Source organism: Halichoerus grypus, chromosome 9 (genome assembly GCF_964656455.1).
Source record: "Halichoerus grypus chromosome 9, mHalGry1.hap1.1, whole genome shotgun sequence".
Taxonomy (NCBI): domain Eukaryota; kingdom Metazoa; phylum Chordata; class Mammalia; order Carnivora; family Phocidae; genus Halichoerus; species Halichoerus grypus.
This window is the reverse complement of record NC_135720.1, coordinates 109,759,651-109,775,866: the sequence shown is the minus strand read 5'-3', so window position 1 is coordinate 109,775,866 and position 16,216 is coordinate 109,759,651. Positions and strand designations below refer to the sequence as shown.

Sequence of the window (16,216 nt, the reverse complement as noted above, 5' to 3'; positions counted from 1 at the left end):
TGTAGCTTTCCATATGATACTCTATAATCAGTGGTGGGCTGGAGCTACTTGTAGGCTCTAGAGTTGATTGTTAATTCGTAGGAATTTTATGATCTGGTTATTAAGCACATCCTTAATTAAAAATTAAATCCTATAAACTTACAATTAAGTAAATTATATTTGAAAAAGGCAAGGACAGGGTCACCTGGGTGGCTCAGTCGGTTAAGCGTCTGCCTTCAGCTCAGGTCATGATCTCGGGGTCCTGGGATGGAGCCCCGAATCAGGCTGGAGCCCCGAATCAGCCTGCTCAGTGTGGAGCCTGCTTCTCCCTCTCCCTCTGCCACTACCCCCTTGCTTGTGCTCTCTCCTTCTCTCTCTCCGTCAAATAAATAAATAAAACCTTAAAAAAAAGAAAAAGGCAAGAATACTCAACATTCATCACATCTTAGTTATTTTTACTCTATTTTACTGCTATTAATGTTCTTGAGGTTATTTATTTCTATTCTATCAGTATGGTAGACATATAATGAATGGTGTGCTACTGGGAGTCTCTTGGTAACTTCAAATCAGCCCTGGTGAGAATACTGACACCATGGAAATTGGGAAACATACAGATGGGTGTTGCCCCTTCTCCCCCAAGAGACTCGGATGCTAAACAGTCACCGACACACCACTGTCTAGAACTCAGCTGGAATGTGAGAAAATCCTGTTAAGCAGTTATTGTGCTCTGTGGTGCTGAGAGTCACAGAGCCAGCAGCACAGGTGTTAGCAGCTGTTTTCATTTTCATAGCAAAGAGAACCACATGGCTATGACTGTATTATCTGTTCATTTGTCCCAGCTGCAGTGTGATTCAAAGGCAAAAAAAAAAAAAAGATATTTACATCATTAAAAATGATGTTTGCAAAGCCAAGGAGAGCACTAAGTTTGTCACATAAGTTTCCTGACTCAGTTAATCTTACTCAGTATGGCATTGTGACCTTCCCTTAAATTTAGCTAGTTGGTGTTCTTCCCCCTGCTGCAGAAACCCTCAGAGATATGGTCAGTATCGATGCTCCTCATATATATGTATTTGTCCATAAATAAATATCTGGTGCTTGTTAATAATATTGGTTCAATGCCTTAGAAGTAGTAAATCCTGAGCAAATATTGGATGAAGAGATGTTCAGATACTAAGCAAACGTGTATGCGTGTGTGTTTGTAAAGGTCTTGATAAGCTTATGGAGGCGAGCGAATCTGTGGCTAAGCTCTCTCAGGATCTTGCAGTAAAGGAGAAGGAGTTGGCGGTGGCTTCCGTAAAAGCAGATGAAGTGAGTTGGCATTTACTGTATAACTAGTGGGGAGGAATAGTATTCCACGTTATAAAAAGCATTGTTTAAAAATGTTATGAAAAATAAATAATGTATAAACCCATAGACTATTTCTAGTGAGATACTGTTCACAATGACAATTAGGTATTTTTGTTTGACTTATACCAATAGACACCTAAATTATTATCTCCCCTACCTGGTCTAAGACTATTCTTTCTTCTCTGGGTCTGTATCTTTTGTTCTCTCTCATCTGTCTGTGAAATGTTTGCCTCTCCCTAAGTTATATTTGGTCTTCTCTTTGAGGTCCCTGCATGCTCTGAGTCTCTAGAATGGCCCAAGTCTCATCTGAAGTTTGTGTCGAGGAGGGAAAAAACTAAGAGGAATTGTTGGTGGAGTTAAAAAAAAAAAATCCTCCTCCCAAGTTGATAGGGATATATGTATGCTGCTCCTTGATCTGTGAACTTGCCCATCTGTGACTGCTTTCAGCTTCCACTCACTGAGTCGGTTAAGAGTGGATACCTACATCCCAACCCGTAGCCAGTTACTGAAATGAGAGAGATAGCATAGGAGAGGGTCTTAGCATGGTCCCACTGTATGGTAGACACTCAACAAACATGACCTATTTTATTTTCATTACATGGGCATTGATATGGTTTCTGACCTTATTCCATTACACATACTTGAACCGTGTTAATTTTCTAGAAATTACATAGAGTGGAAATACCATTTTCCTGAAAGTTTAAAATGTTTATGTATATATTCTGTATACATATTATATTTATATATACAGAATATATACATAAACAAGGCAAGCCTCAGGAAAGCTTAGGACATAGAAGATTTCAAGGAACTGCTTAAAGGAGTTACTTTAATACCTTTAGGTGTATTACACCTTAGGGAATATATATGAAATATACATAGGGAATAAATTTGCTCTTATTTGTGTTTTATCTTATAGCGAATAATCTCACTGCTCAAATCTGTGAATTTTGCTCAAAAGCTACCTATTTGCCTTCATGTGTTCCCTCAATTTAACAGGTACTGGCAGAAGTCACAGTAAGTGCTCAGGCTTCAGCCAAAGTGAAAAACGAAGTGCAGGAGGTGAAAGACAAAGCCCAAAAAATTGTGGATGAAATCGACAGTGAGAAAGTAAAAGCTGAGACCAAGCTGGAGGCGGCCAAACCCGCCCTTGAAGAAGCAGAGGCAGCCCTGAATGTGAGCGTGCGCTGTTACCCCTCTCAACAGCAGTCCCAGCCCATTCCGTGGGTTGTTCCGTGAAATTCACTGGGCAACTTCTAGAATCTGAAAACTGAATGGAATTCTAATGTGATTAATAATCTCTGAGTCTGAAGACAAATGTTTCTGTTGATTCAATATTCTAAGTTCTAATTTTTTTAAATCTTCAGTTCTTATAACTTACTAGTTTCGTTCCATAAATCTGCCTTCCAGGAGAGCTGAGAAATAATGCGAGTGATTCACGGCCTGAACAATAGCGTAAGGGATTCAGATTATATAGAGAGCCTTCCCAGTTCCTCCAAAGCATATCCTCCAGATTACATTATGTGCCCTTTAAAAATCTTCTCGTGGGTTCTGGGGGGCTCTTAGGATAAGGTCCGCGGTTAGGCATCCACAGCTGGAGGCAGCCTACAGTTGCCTCTGGCAACAACCACTCCTTGAATAGATGATCTGGAGTAAATTTACTCCATTTTTTTGGATCCCTGTGGGTATTATAATTGCTCATTGATCCTTGAAGGATCAATGTAAGCATTAAAAGTAATGAATACAGTTTGCTGGGCACACAGAAAGTACTCAGTGAATATCAGTGCTGCTGTTGAAACTGATAACTGGGCTCCTATCTATCCCTTGAGCCCTTCCGTCATTCTGTCTCTACACACAGTATGGTCCAGCCATGCAGAAACACTCATAGGCTTCTGGAAGAATCATGGTCTGTTTAAATGTGTCTCTCCCTCTGCCAGGAATGCTTTCCCTAACCTTCATTGCCTAATAAGAGTCATTCTCCAGGACTAGGCTCATCCCTTCCAGGAAGGTTTTAGCTCTTCTGGCTCTCCCTTGTGTTTCCTGTCACCCCTCTGCTTCTAACATGATGACAATTCTAGTTTAGGGTAATTGTGCTTTCTTTTTCTTCCTTGGAAGATTATGAGGACAGGGCAATTTTTCTTTATTTTCTTTCTTTCTTTCTTTCTTTCTTTCTTTCTTTCTTTTAAATGGGAGGATGTCTGTATTTGTTGAATGACTAGATTTATGATAATCATTTAATAAAATTGTGACAATGATCAGGACACATTCTCCACCCCCACTCCCTTTATGAGTCCTATAATAATATACAAGAAAGAGAAAGCACTGAACAAACGAGTCTTAGGGGATTTTATTGATCATGTTATGTTCCAATCTTTCTTGCCTTAAATATCAGCTAACATCTTATTCCAAACTCAGGTGACAGATAGAAACTTTGAAAAATATTTTTGTGAGTCATATGTTATAATAATTTCTCTTTTCTCCTTTGAATTTCTCCCCCTTCTGTAGATAGGGCAGCCCTCAAAAGAACACTGAACGTGAGGTTTCTGATATTCAGAACCTTGCTCCTCTTTTCATACCACACATAGAGTATGTGCTTTGAAGATACAAGTTATCTGAATGTTACCAATCAATGAGGCTTGTTGCCAACAGAGGCTTGGAGTAGTGGGCAATGAATGGTAGTGATATTCTATAACAATTAGTTGAGGGCAACAGGAGAAAAAAAGAGTAAAAACGGATAGAAATCCCAAGATAACAATGAAAGAACCATTATGCAAAAATCTTGGAATACAAACCCTTAAGGAGATAATGTCAGGGGATGGGGAGAAAATACATTTTAAAGTTTTCTACTTTCATTGTTTAAGAGCATTAGATTTCCATATGATTATTAATACTACTCACCAAAAAATATATCGATTCCTAATCCCAAATACAGACTATCAAACCAAATGATATCGCCACAGTCAGGAAACTTGCAAAGCCCCCGCATCTTATTATGAGAATCATGGACTGTGTCCTACTACTATTTCAAAAGAAAATTGACCTAGTCACTATGGATCCAGAAAAACCTTGCTGCAAGCCTTCCTGGGGAGAGTCATTAAAAGTAAGTAAAAAATCTTTGCAAGTCCTATAAGGTGCATCAGGTGCCCCCAGCCCAGGACCTTCAATATAGACCACACAAGCTGGCAGGCAGTAATTGATAATTGTGTACTGAAGAGTTTTTCTTAGATTGCATCTCCCAAAGTGTAAGTAGGGAAAGATTTTAAAGCCCAATGGTTTCTTTTTGTGAAAAGTGTCTAAAACCAGAGGCTGGTATTGGCACACTTTTTTTTTTTAAGATTTTATTTATTTATTTGACATTGAGAGAGAAGGAGAGAGCACAAGCACAGGGTAGTGGCAGAGGGAGAGGGAGAAGCAGGCTCCATACTGAGCAGGGAGCCCGACGTGAGGCTCGATCCCATGATCCTGGGATTGTGACCTGAGCCGAAGGCAGACGCTTAACTGACTGAGCCACCCAGGCACCCCTTGGCACACTCTTGATGTCACCCCAACCCAGTCTCCAAAAGGGAGCTTGTGTGGTTAGTGCATTCAAATGCACACACTGGACAGGATACTTACATATCTTTTCTTCTTTACTTTTTCACCATGGTGATGGGAAGTCAATTTGCAACTTAACAGATTTAGGTTGTCTATTGTCATAGTCTTGATTTGTATGTTTAAGAGTATATCAATTGTTACTTTGAAAAAATTCAATTTAGAATTATATACTAACTCAGAAAGAAAGTATTTATTTTCTCCCAGAACTTACAGGTTGTAGTGCTATTTTTCAGTTGATGAGTGCAACAGGGTTCCTGTGGAGCCTTCAGCAGTTCCCCAAGGATACTATAAATGAAGAGACTGTTGAGTTGCTGCAGCCATATTTTAACATGGATGATTATTCTTTGGAAAATGCCAAAAAAGTCTGTGGGAATGTGGCTGGTCTGCTGTCTTGGACCCTTGCTATGGCAACATTTTATGGTATCAATAGAGAAGTGTTACCTCTGAAGGTAAGAGTTTCCCTCCTTCTCCTAGGAGATCAATGTTTAATAAAATCCATCACCAGTATTACTGCTATGAAAAGACAAAGCATAATTTTGACTAAATTTTTAATTTTCTTCATGTCCTCTCGCATTTCTCATTTTCTTTACATCTGCTTAGTGTTTCTTGGCATCGCAGACAAGAAATCGAAACCAACTTGTTAACTTAAACAGGAAATGACTTCATTGCCAGTAATAATTAAGCTGTCATAAAGGAAAACCTGCCATTTCTTTAAAGTTTAAAGAGATTGAATTGTTGATTCCCAACAAAGTTTATAAAAATTAAACTCAATACCCAGAAATGTTTTAAATTTGAAAGATAGGGAAAAAAACCTTATATGCATTTAAGAAACAAATGATCAAACAAACAAAATCAAAAAAGGTTGCAGAAGAGAAATCAGGATGGCACAGACTTCCTGCAACCCTATATATTGGAATGTAATGGAAAAATATGTGCAGAGTATTGAGGACATTGCTGTGGCCCAAGAATGCAATAACTGGCCAAGCTGCCCTTCACGTATAAAGGAACAAAAAGACATTCTTAAGGATGCGATTTAAGTACTGAATGGTAGGTGCGCGCATGCATGCTTACGCGCATGCGCACGCACACCGTTTATGCCGCTCCAGGCTGTTCTTCAGGTCTGAGGGAACCGAACGGCATTCGGAGTGCAAAGGATTCATAAAATATGCCACCCAGACGTACGCTACCCTCCTGCGCCACCCCCACCCCCCCATAAAGCTAAAAGAGTTGAAAGTGGTTGCTCTGTGGAATGGAAAATGATGAGCTGGTGGGCAGGGGGCTGCTGGTTGTCGTAATAAACCCTATAGAAATGGCTGCCTTTTAAAACTGCGCATAGGTAACTCGGAGAAAAATAGAAAATATGTTAAAAATAAGAAAATTTTAATAAAGGGAAATATGAGAAAATGTAGGAATCCACTCAAACCAAAAGATACCAAGGGATATAGAATTTAAGAAAAAATGCACTCGAAGAACAGAGTTAATTTTTACTAAAAATTATGATCCACAGTGAGACTTAACTGTAATAATGCTTTTGTAATAAATAAAATATTATCAAATTACAAAAAGCAAAATGCATTAATATTTTAAGTGGAAATTAACAAAAACAATAGTAATTTGAGATTGTGCAGGGCTGGTTTTTATGGGTGTGTGACCTGTTCACACAGGACCCTGAGTTTAGAAGGGTCCATGCTTGGCTTAATGGGCTGCTGTCACCCTCTTGAAGTTCTTAATAATTTTTTAATAATGGACTCCACATTTTTAATTCTGTACTGAGCCCTGCGAATTATGTAGCTAGTCTTTAGTGGCATAAACTAATAATTATATAGAGATTTTACACTGTATCATTTTTAAGGTTGAATAGCTGCATTGAACTTTCTTGAATATGAACAAAGAATATGAAATTACTTCTAGTGACTGAGGAACATTTACAAAAATTGATCATATTCAACGATAAAAGAAGATCTTGATTCAGTTACCAAAATCAGAAATTGCTGAGGTCTCATTCTCTGATTATAAGCAATAAAATTAGAAAGTTTGCATTAAAAAAAAAAAAGCCAATAATTTCTTTTTAGGAAATGATGACAAAAGTTAGTTACCAAAGCTTTTGTGATGTGGCCCAATGGCACGTTCTTAGCTCTTAAATTAATTAAACTAAAGACTCCAGTACATACTCACTTATAAATACACATACACACAAAACTTAAGGAAAGTGGAAGAGAGCTAACAAAAATAACATTAAAAATTAGAGAAAAGTAGCAGAATTGAACAATGTTGCTTTGCAAAAACAAAATATAAAAGATATGTTCTTGAAAAATATAATCAAGAAGAAAATATGTATAATCACAGATATGTGGATTTAAATAATTAGAAAATTTTAAAGGTATATGTAAATATATTACAAAATTTAAATTTAATAACAATAATATTAATACTAGTTAAATTAATATTTCCTGCAAAAAAGGGCTAAATTTAAATAAATTAAATATTGAGAAAGAAAATGAGAATGTTATCAAAAAACTTCTACTCCAGGAGGCTTTAGGGCTGCTTTACTTTACTGATTCTTTTAAATTTCTAAGAAACAGGTCATTTCTAAGAAATAGACAATTTTTAAGTCCATGCTCTAGGACTTAGAAAAAGATGAAAAATCTACCATTACAGTTATTTCACTTCAAAAAATCTTTATGAAGGAAACAACCCCAGATTTTGCATGCCCAATAGCTTTATTTATAATAATTTAAAATGGGGGGGATGTCTAAAAGTAGGGCAAAAGTTAGGTAAATTATGATACATCCAAATAGTGTGATATTATGCAGCCATATTACTAATACTCATGAAAAAGTGTTTAAGGAAGGGGAAATGATTACACTATATTAAGTGAAAAAGAAAAGACTTGGAAAATGCCGGTTATCACCTTCTTAACACAATACTCAGACTCTCTCTGGGTAAAATCACAGGTTATTTCTGTTATCCTTTCTATGCATTGCTGCATTTTCCCCATGTTTTCTATATTGAACATTAATAATTGAAAAAAGAGAGGGGTACCTGGGAGGCTCAGTCTGTTAAGTGTCTGGCTCTTGATCTCAACTCAGGTCTTGATCTCAGGGTCGTGAGATCGAGCCTGGGCTCCACGTGGGTCGTGAAGCCTACTTAAAAAAAGAAAAATGAAAAAATAGAACTTTAATGGAATATCTCCAACACTCTTTGCTTCCCCAGCTGAACACACTTAAGCCTCTAAATACCATCTTGGGCAAAAATTGTGCAATTCGTGTTATTATTTACCAATTAAAACCAAAAATATTTTGCAGACCTACTACCACTCCATGCAGTGACCTCTTCTTCCTTTTTAAGGCTAACCTGGCCAAGCAGGAGGGCCGTCTGGCAGTTGCTAATGCTGAGCTGGGGAAGGCACAGGCTCTGCTCGATGAGAAACAAGGCGAGCTGGATAAAGTACAAGCAAAATTTGACGCAGCCATGAATGAGAAAATGGTGAGATTAAATCTATAAAGTTGCAGAAATGAGGTGTTAAAATTGTCCACAAGTGTGTGTTGTATTTAGAAATCAGGTAAATGTTGGTGACAAAAAAAAAAATTTACCTGACTGTCCTTCAGTGTTTGGGATCACTGTTTGTCCAATCCCTGTTTGGGATTTTTGACACTCTAAGGTCTTTCTGTGTGTTTTTAATAATCATTTTTGGTAAGAGTAAGCTGGGATATCATACCCAAAGGGTCCTCATTTGGAGGTTAGAAAACTGGGTTTGAGATCCAGTGCAGGCACTTAACTCATTAGGCGGTTGGAGGCAACTGATGGAGCTTCATCTGTCAAACGGGGATCCTAATACAACCTACAACCTCGTGGGATAGGTTGTAAGCAGTGGTAGTCTGGTAACAATAGGATCTGGGCGGGAGGGGCCCGGGGGGAAAAAAAAGCCTTGATTTGCACTGTTTGCTGATTTCTGTGATGTAGGTCCTCCCACCACTGTCAGTTCTAAGCTACCAACGTGCTGACACTGAGCACAGATTGGGAAACAGGCGCACAGCAGGGCACTATTGTATCCTGTACTGTTGTATCCATAGCACTGTGACATACTCCACACTGCAGGTACAGTGGACTTAACCTCAAGCTCACAGATAATTCAAAAAGGTAGTAAATAGTTAGGAGGTGATGAGTTTTGATTATCTATTACCTTTGCTCTTAATGTAGTTTATGTAATTGTAAGTTTATATAATTTAATTTTTAATAATGTCTGTGTTCAACACCAGCCGGCAAGTCTTCTAAAAATGTAACAGTTGGCTCTGGTGAGTTGATACAAGTTGGCTGCAGCACATTGCTGTTGTGTAGAATTTTTCTGGGGAAAAAAAAATCACTTTGTAAACTTCCAAGAACTCAGAATTTTTAAGTCCAAGACCTAAAATGGTATATTTTATTGATTTGATTCTGTTTTGAAAACATGGAATAGAAATACTATATTCATTTATGTGATTTGGATTCTCTCTCACAAAATCTCTTTCCTTGAAATTTTGTAAGGTAAAATAACTCTATTATGAATCAATTACCAGAATTTAATAGGTAAAATTTCACTCACATTGCTTTTTTAGACTATATTTATTTTGCAAATTAAGAAATTCCTCCCTATGTTTTTATGTATGAATACAATGGATGTTTAAGCACTTAAAAAAGTTCTTTGGGATATTCTCCCTTTACGAATGTAGGATTTGGTAAATGATGCGGATATGTGCCGGAAAAAGATGCAGGCAGCTTCCACCCTCATCGATGGGCTGAGTGGAGAAAAGATCCGATGGACTCAGCAAAGCAAAGAGTTCAAAGCTCAGATTAATAGGTATAAATTTTGGCCTTTGTTATAATTGCTTTCCTTCTTAGTCATCACCCTAAACGCCACCTCTTTGTGACATGAGAGAAAATAAAATACATCTCTCTAGTGAAGCACTTTGCTTCTTCATTTCTGTATATCCATTTCTGAATCTTACAGCTGAGGTCACCCACTCTCAGTAAAACGGAGAGGGATTAAAAGGTTGTGAAATATTTTTAATCTCAAGTTTGGTTCAGCAATGTAGGTTTTCAGTACAAGAGTCCTTCTTTTTCTGTTGTTGCTTTTTTTGTTTTTGTTTTTGGTTGCTGGGGGGAGGCAGGGGCACGGGGAGAGGGAGAGGAAATCTTAAGCAGGCTCCATGCCCAATGTGGAGCCGGATGCGGGGCTTGATCTCATGACCCTGTAATCATGACCTGAGCTGAAGTCAAGAGTCAGACGATAACTGACTGAGCCACCCAGGCGCCCCAAGAGTGCTTCTGATATTGTTTGCATTTGCCAGAACTGTCTAGATACTTTCTCCAGTTCTGTATTCTTCACCTCAGTGATTTTGGACGTGTGGATCAGGGGTTTCCTCTAACTACAAGGCCGTCTTGTGGTAGTGTCTATTGGTGTTCTCAGAAAACTGGAAGAGAGGGGAATGAGAAAGGAGTAGAGAATAGCAAGAAGTGGGAGGAGGAGAGGGAGAGCCAGAGGGGGAGAAGAAAACAGTTTAATCAGGACTGAGTCTAACAGGACCAGGGCATGGCATGGGAAAAGGATACTGTCCTTCCTAGGAGTCAAGTCTCTGGACCTGCAGGCTTCAAGGAAGCAGTCTCTCTCTTGCTCCTTGGCCTACCCCAAATGTGGCCCCTCCTACCACCATTTGGGTTTGGGGGCTCCCTTTTGCATGGTCTCTCCATGTCTGTTTACCATGTGTTAAGGAGGGAGCAGAGAAGGATTTTGCCTAATAAGAAAACAAAGCTGCCCTATGGCCTTTCGGACTCATTAATGGGAGAGGGTGAATGTGTTAGCTGACTCACGTTGTCTTGTGTCCCCACAGACTCGTGGGTGATATTCTGCTGTGCACCGGATTCCTTTCCTACCTTGGTCCTTTCAATCAGATATTTAGGAACTATTTGCTTAAAGATCAGTGGGAGATAGAGCTGAGAGCTCGGAAGATTCCTTTCACGGAAAACCTGAATCTTATTTCAATGTTGGTGGATCCTCCAACAGTGAGTGTCACTTTCTTCGTAATATTATTTGAATTCCAGCCTTACTTACTAAGAAATCACAGTTCACCTATTTTTTTTTCTTTTTTCATTTAATTAAAAAGATTGTTTTGAAAATACTTAAGAATTAACTAAAAAGAAACCTTTCTTTTTGGTATGGAAATTCCTTTGAGTTTTAAGAAATCTTGCTTTCAAATTATCATACATGGGGGTGCCTGGCTGGCTCAGTTAGTGGAACGTGCAACTCTTGATCTCAGGGTCGTGAGTTCGAGCCCCACACTGGGGGTAGAGAGTACATAAAAAAATAAAATCTTCAAAAAAAATAAAATAAAACATCATTCATGAATTATAGGCTTGCTAATACTGGGCTTTTCTTTTAACTTTCCATTATTTGCACCACTCCTATTAAGTCACTCTCTTTCAAACATTTTAGGTGATTATAGGCATTAGCTAGGCCATAAGTACTGGTATGAATCTTCTTTTGATCATAAACCATCTTTTTGTCCTGTCCAAGAGCATAGCCCAACAGTACGTTCTGGTGTCCCTGAGTGATGGCCCCACGACACAAACCTTCCTTGTTGGGAATTTGATGCCACTGTTAATTTTCAGTGTATCTTGCAGAGCTCCTATGGCATTAAATGCCTTCCAGGCAATTTGTATTCATGAGCTGCTTTCTGATCTGTAAATATATTCCCCAGTGGCTTTTTCCTTTGGGAAGCCATGCTATTAGTTTCATATTATCCATATCTAAAAGTTAAAAAATTAATCTTTTCCAATTCAAACGATGTTCAACTGGTTGTTTCCAAGGACTAGATAATGTATTAAAGATGCGGTGGACACTGATGAGGCAAAGTGGACCAGGGTATACCTTATTAATTACGGCCTTTGGAGGCTGCTGGGATAATTTAATGAGGGTGAAGGCTGGTGAATTCATTGGATCTCAGGTGATTTTATTGACCACGTGGAGGCAGGCTTGCGATTCTCTCATAATTAGGGAGGATTTTTTTTTTTTAAGTTGAGTTATTTATTTTCCAGTGATCTCTACTCCCCAACATGGGGCTCAGACTCAGCACCCCAAGATCAAGAGTTGCACACACTTCCGACTGAGCCTGCCAGACACACCAGGAAATATATTTTTTTAATGTCATTGATGAGCACCTGCCAGTGTAATATCCCTCCTAATTTCTCTGCCTCCAGCTATGCAAATCCTGCCCTCCAAGTAAACAGAGCCAAAGGGCAGGAAGGGGAAGCTTCAGGGGTTTAACCCTTGGTGCTTATCTTTCCAGACATTTCGGTGTATTCTTTCCACTAATCCTGCCTAGTCTGGATCCCACCACTCACCCAGTCTTACCATATGTTAAGCCCCTATGTTCTCTGAATGTTAAGCAACCACGCTTCAAAAATTCACAGTTTTTGTAATATTCCCTCATAAGTTTGAAAATGTAGCATAAAGGACTAAACCCTAATCTTGGGTTATTAAAGGATTTATTAGATTATAATTTTTTTTTTTTAGGTGAATGTTATTTGGGTCACATTTACAAGTTTTTTTTTTTTTCTCTAGGTACCCATTGCATAGTCTCAATGGGAAAAAATATATATCCCAGTATTAAATTCTTTTAATATTGTGGCAATTTTAATTATTATGAAAGCATTCTTGTTCTCCTCTGACTGGCCATATCCATTTCTTGTTACTTAGATTGGGGAGTGGGGGCTGCAGGGATTACCAGGAGATGACCTCTCAATCCAGAATGGCATCATTGTGACGAAGGCCACCAGGTACCCACTCCTCATAGACCCACAGACTCAAGGCAAAACTTGGATTAAATCAAAGGAAAGAGAAAATGACTTGCAAGTATGTACCATTTGGTGTATGGGAAAGCATTATTAAAATCATGAAATTTTCCCAAAATTTCAGTTGATTCTGCCAGTCATAAAGTCATCTCTGTGATAATTGTTTGTTAATTTATACCCTTGAGTTTTGTAACAGTGGTTTGGGGCAAGGGCTCAGATTATTTTCTTTGTTTTGTGTTCTCTCATGATGTACTCTTCTGTCTGTCCCCTTCCCTGGTTCTGTTGCCTTTGCCAACGTTGGATGTGGCTTTTATTCTGGGCCTTGGGTTTGGGCTTACAGGAAAGCAGCAACAATAGGACTCATGACTCCTCGGTTTAGGGCTATTTGCTCCAACCTAGCTCAGGCACATGGTACTTCACGGCATCGTAGAGTCGTTTTAGAGTTGGGGTCTAATAAGGTGTTTATTTTATTTTTAATTTTATTTATTTATTTTTCTTAGAGAGGGAGGAGTGGAGGGGCAGAGGGTGAGGGAGACAGAGAATATCTTAAGCTGGCTCCACACCTAGTGCAGGGTCTGACGCAGGGCTCGATCTTACCACCCTGAGATCATGACCTGAGCTGAAATCAAGAGTCAGATGCTTCACTGACTGAACCAACCAGGCACCCCATAATAAGGTATTAATTTTAAAGAAGAGGTAGACAAACGCAGGATTCCAGCATCTCAGATTTACCATTGATATTTCAACTACCAATACGGACTGTTCCATTTCCCAGGCAATGTACTCAGAGTTCTAAGTCTCCTGGATCCGTATTTTTACATATGCTATTCTACTAACCAGGATGTCTTTCTTTACCCTACTGCCCATTTCACTTATATCCCAGATAAATATCTTGAGTGTTCTTCAAGAAGTCCACATCCAATAGTACCTTCATCAAGACTTCCCTGTGTCCTCAGTTTAATATAGCCTGTCCTAAATGCTCACAATGTCTTATGTGGATTTCTGATATGGACTTAGAGTCTGTCTTCAATTACTGTTCATTGCACGTTTGTCTTTTGTCTTTACTGTATTATAAACTTCTTGCTGACAAGGCTTATGGTTTTATACCATCTTTATATTTTCTGCACTGCTTTTTCTATAGAGTAGGAATTCTGATATTTATTGAATTTCAATGAATTAAAGTGTGCCATCATTACAAGGAAAAAACAACAGAAAAATCATGTGATCATCTTGATAAATGCAGAGAAAGCACTTGTAAAATTCAACACCCATTCCTGATAAAACCTCCAGCAAACTAAGAATAGGAGGGCTCTTCCTTAATCAGATAAAGAGCATTTACCAAAAGCCTACAATAAACGCCACTTAATGGTATAATACTGAAAGATTTCCTTCTGAGATGAGGGTTTCCCTGACATGTGGATATTGCCCGGTGCTCAGGAACACCCCTGAGATACTCCCAACTCACTGATACTCCAGAACACAATGTACCAGTCTGTTTACTTGGAAAACCAGGGAGATCCCAGAAAGAGAGTGTCAACAGAGGAGGAGAGTTAAGGGAAATGAAGTCAATGGGAATGTAGTTCTGAGGAGCCGTCTTCACAGAAGGAAAGCATGAGTGGTGTATACGGGAGCATTCCTGCCCCTCAACTTCTTTTCCTGGATCCAGCACAACTACAGCTTATCTCCTGTTCCATTCCTCTTGCTTCTGCTGACTGTCCATCTCCCTACTCCTCCTGCTCTTAAGTTTCCTGATCATAGCTTTGTCTCTCCATTTTGGCATTAAGCTCCTTGATAGCCTTTGATGATGTCCTTCCTGATGTCACCCAGTCTCAGGAATCTTCTTGAGGAAGTGATAGAAATATGCCAGAGATACTGACATGTTTTTAAAACCATCAACTCCTGGAATGTAAGGAGACTGAACTATATCCTCCTTACACAGGAGACGTTATGTTTTTAAACATGTGGATAAGCACACGCACAAACACCCATAAATGAAAACAGAATAAAACAGAAATATTATTTCTTTATTTGGGAAGGAAAACAAAATGAAAATTGAAACACTTTATAAATGAAAAACAAAACATGTTTTGTACGTCCAGGACTGCATTCCACTGTGGCAGCTTTGTCGAGGTCACCTTCAGTACCGTCTCCAGAACCTTCAGCCCTGACTTCCAGAAAGAGAAGGTGTTCATCAAGTTTCTCTATAAAAAATTCACCACCTTGTAAAAACTCAACACTAGAGTCTCTGTGCAGCTGACACAGGGTCTGATGGTAGCTACCACATAGTGTTACTACACAAGAAAATCAAGTGAAGGGGCGCCTGGGTGGCTCAGTCGGTTAAGCATCTGCCTTCAGCTCAGGTCATGATCCCAGGGTCTTGGGATCTAGCCCCGCTTCGGGCTCCCTGCTCAGCGGGGAGTCTGCTTCTCCCTCTGCCCCTCCCCCCGACTCATGCTCTCTCTCTCTGTCTCTCTCAAAAATAAAATAAATTAAATCTTAAAAAATATATACAACTAATGAATTGTTGAACACTACATCAAAAACTAATGATGTACTATATGCTGGCTAATTGAGCATAATAATAAAAATAAATAAGTAAATACAAAAATATAGAAAATGATTTATTATGAGAGATTGGCTTGTGGGTTTGGGGAGGCTAAGAAATCCCACAGTCTGCTGTCTACAAGCTATAGGTTCAGGAAGGCTGGTCATGTAGTCCCAGTCTAAACTCTGAAGGTCTGTGAACCAGGGGAGTCAGTGGTATGAGTCCCAGTCCAAGTCTGAAGGCCAAAGAACCAGTTGCTGATGTCCAAGGGCAGGAGAAGATGGATGTCTCAGCTCAAGCAGAGAGCAAATTTGCTCTTCTTCCATCTTTGGGCTCTATTCAGGCTCTCAGTGGATTGGATAATGCCCACCCAAATCAGTGAGGGTGATTTTCTTTACTCAGTCTATCTATTCCAAGGCCAATCTGTTCTGGAAACACCCTCACAGACACAGACTGAAATAAATGTGTACCAGCTCTTTAGGCATCACTTACCCCGATCAAGCTGACACGTAATATTAACCCTCACACTTAGGAAGCAAATCACGAAAATAGAATTTACTCCTTAGGAAATAGAGCAGGACAATTATATTTAGTCTCATTGGGACCTTGTTTCATCTTGTTTAATAAGCTGGTTAAAGCTCTTTGTTTAGACTCATTTACCTTATCAACTCATAATGAGGTCTTTCACAGCTCATCATTTGTGTAAATAAAGCTATCCATCCAGGGAAAAAATTCCCTCATGTACAGGATTTTTGTTTTAGTTATTTCCCTTCTATCCAAAACAGGACAAGAGTAGACTTATTTAATTTTTATTTCCACATCTCTTTTTCATAGCAACGGAGAGATAATATCTTTTAATTCCACTCCCTTAATCTCCTGCTGTCCCTGGATCTTCCTTGTGTCTTAAGATCAGCCCTCACAGCA

At 39.0% G+C, this 16,216-nt stretch overlaps 1 protein-coding gene across 1 annotated transcript in view; it reads left to right on the top strand.

Annotated features, from left to right (window-relative positions):
- Nucleotides 1-16,216, top strand: part of DNAH8 (dynein axonemal heavy chain 8) — a 431,463-nt gene that overhangs the window by 306,167 nt on the left and 109,080 nt on the right. Inside the window, exons 67-74 of the mRNA XM_078055380.1 lie at nucleotides 1,184-1,287; nucleotides 2,326-2,502; nucleotides 4,259-4,426; nucleotides 5,154-5,369; nucleotides 8,269-8,406; nucleotides 9,630-9,757; nucleotides 10,788-10,959; nucleotides 12,653-12,808. Of these exons, the coding sequence (XP_077911506.1) occupies nucleotides 1,184-1,287; nucleotides 2,326-2,502; nucleotides 4,259-4,426; nucleotides 5,154-5,369; nucleotides 8,269-8,406; nucleotides 9,630-9,757; nucleotides 10,788-10,959; nucleotides 12,653-12,808 (1,259 nt within the window). The remainder of the gene's footprint in view (nucleotides 1-1,183; nucleotides 1,288-2,325; nucleotides 2,503-4,258; nucleotides 4,427-5,153; nucleotides 5,370-8,268; nucleotides 8,407-9,629; nucleotides 9,758-10,787; nucleotides 10,960-12,652; nucleotides 12,809-16,216) is intronic.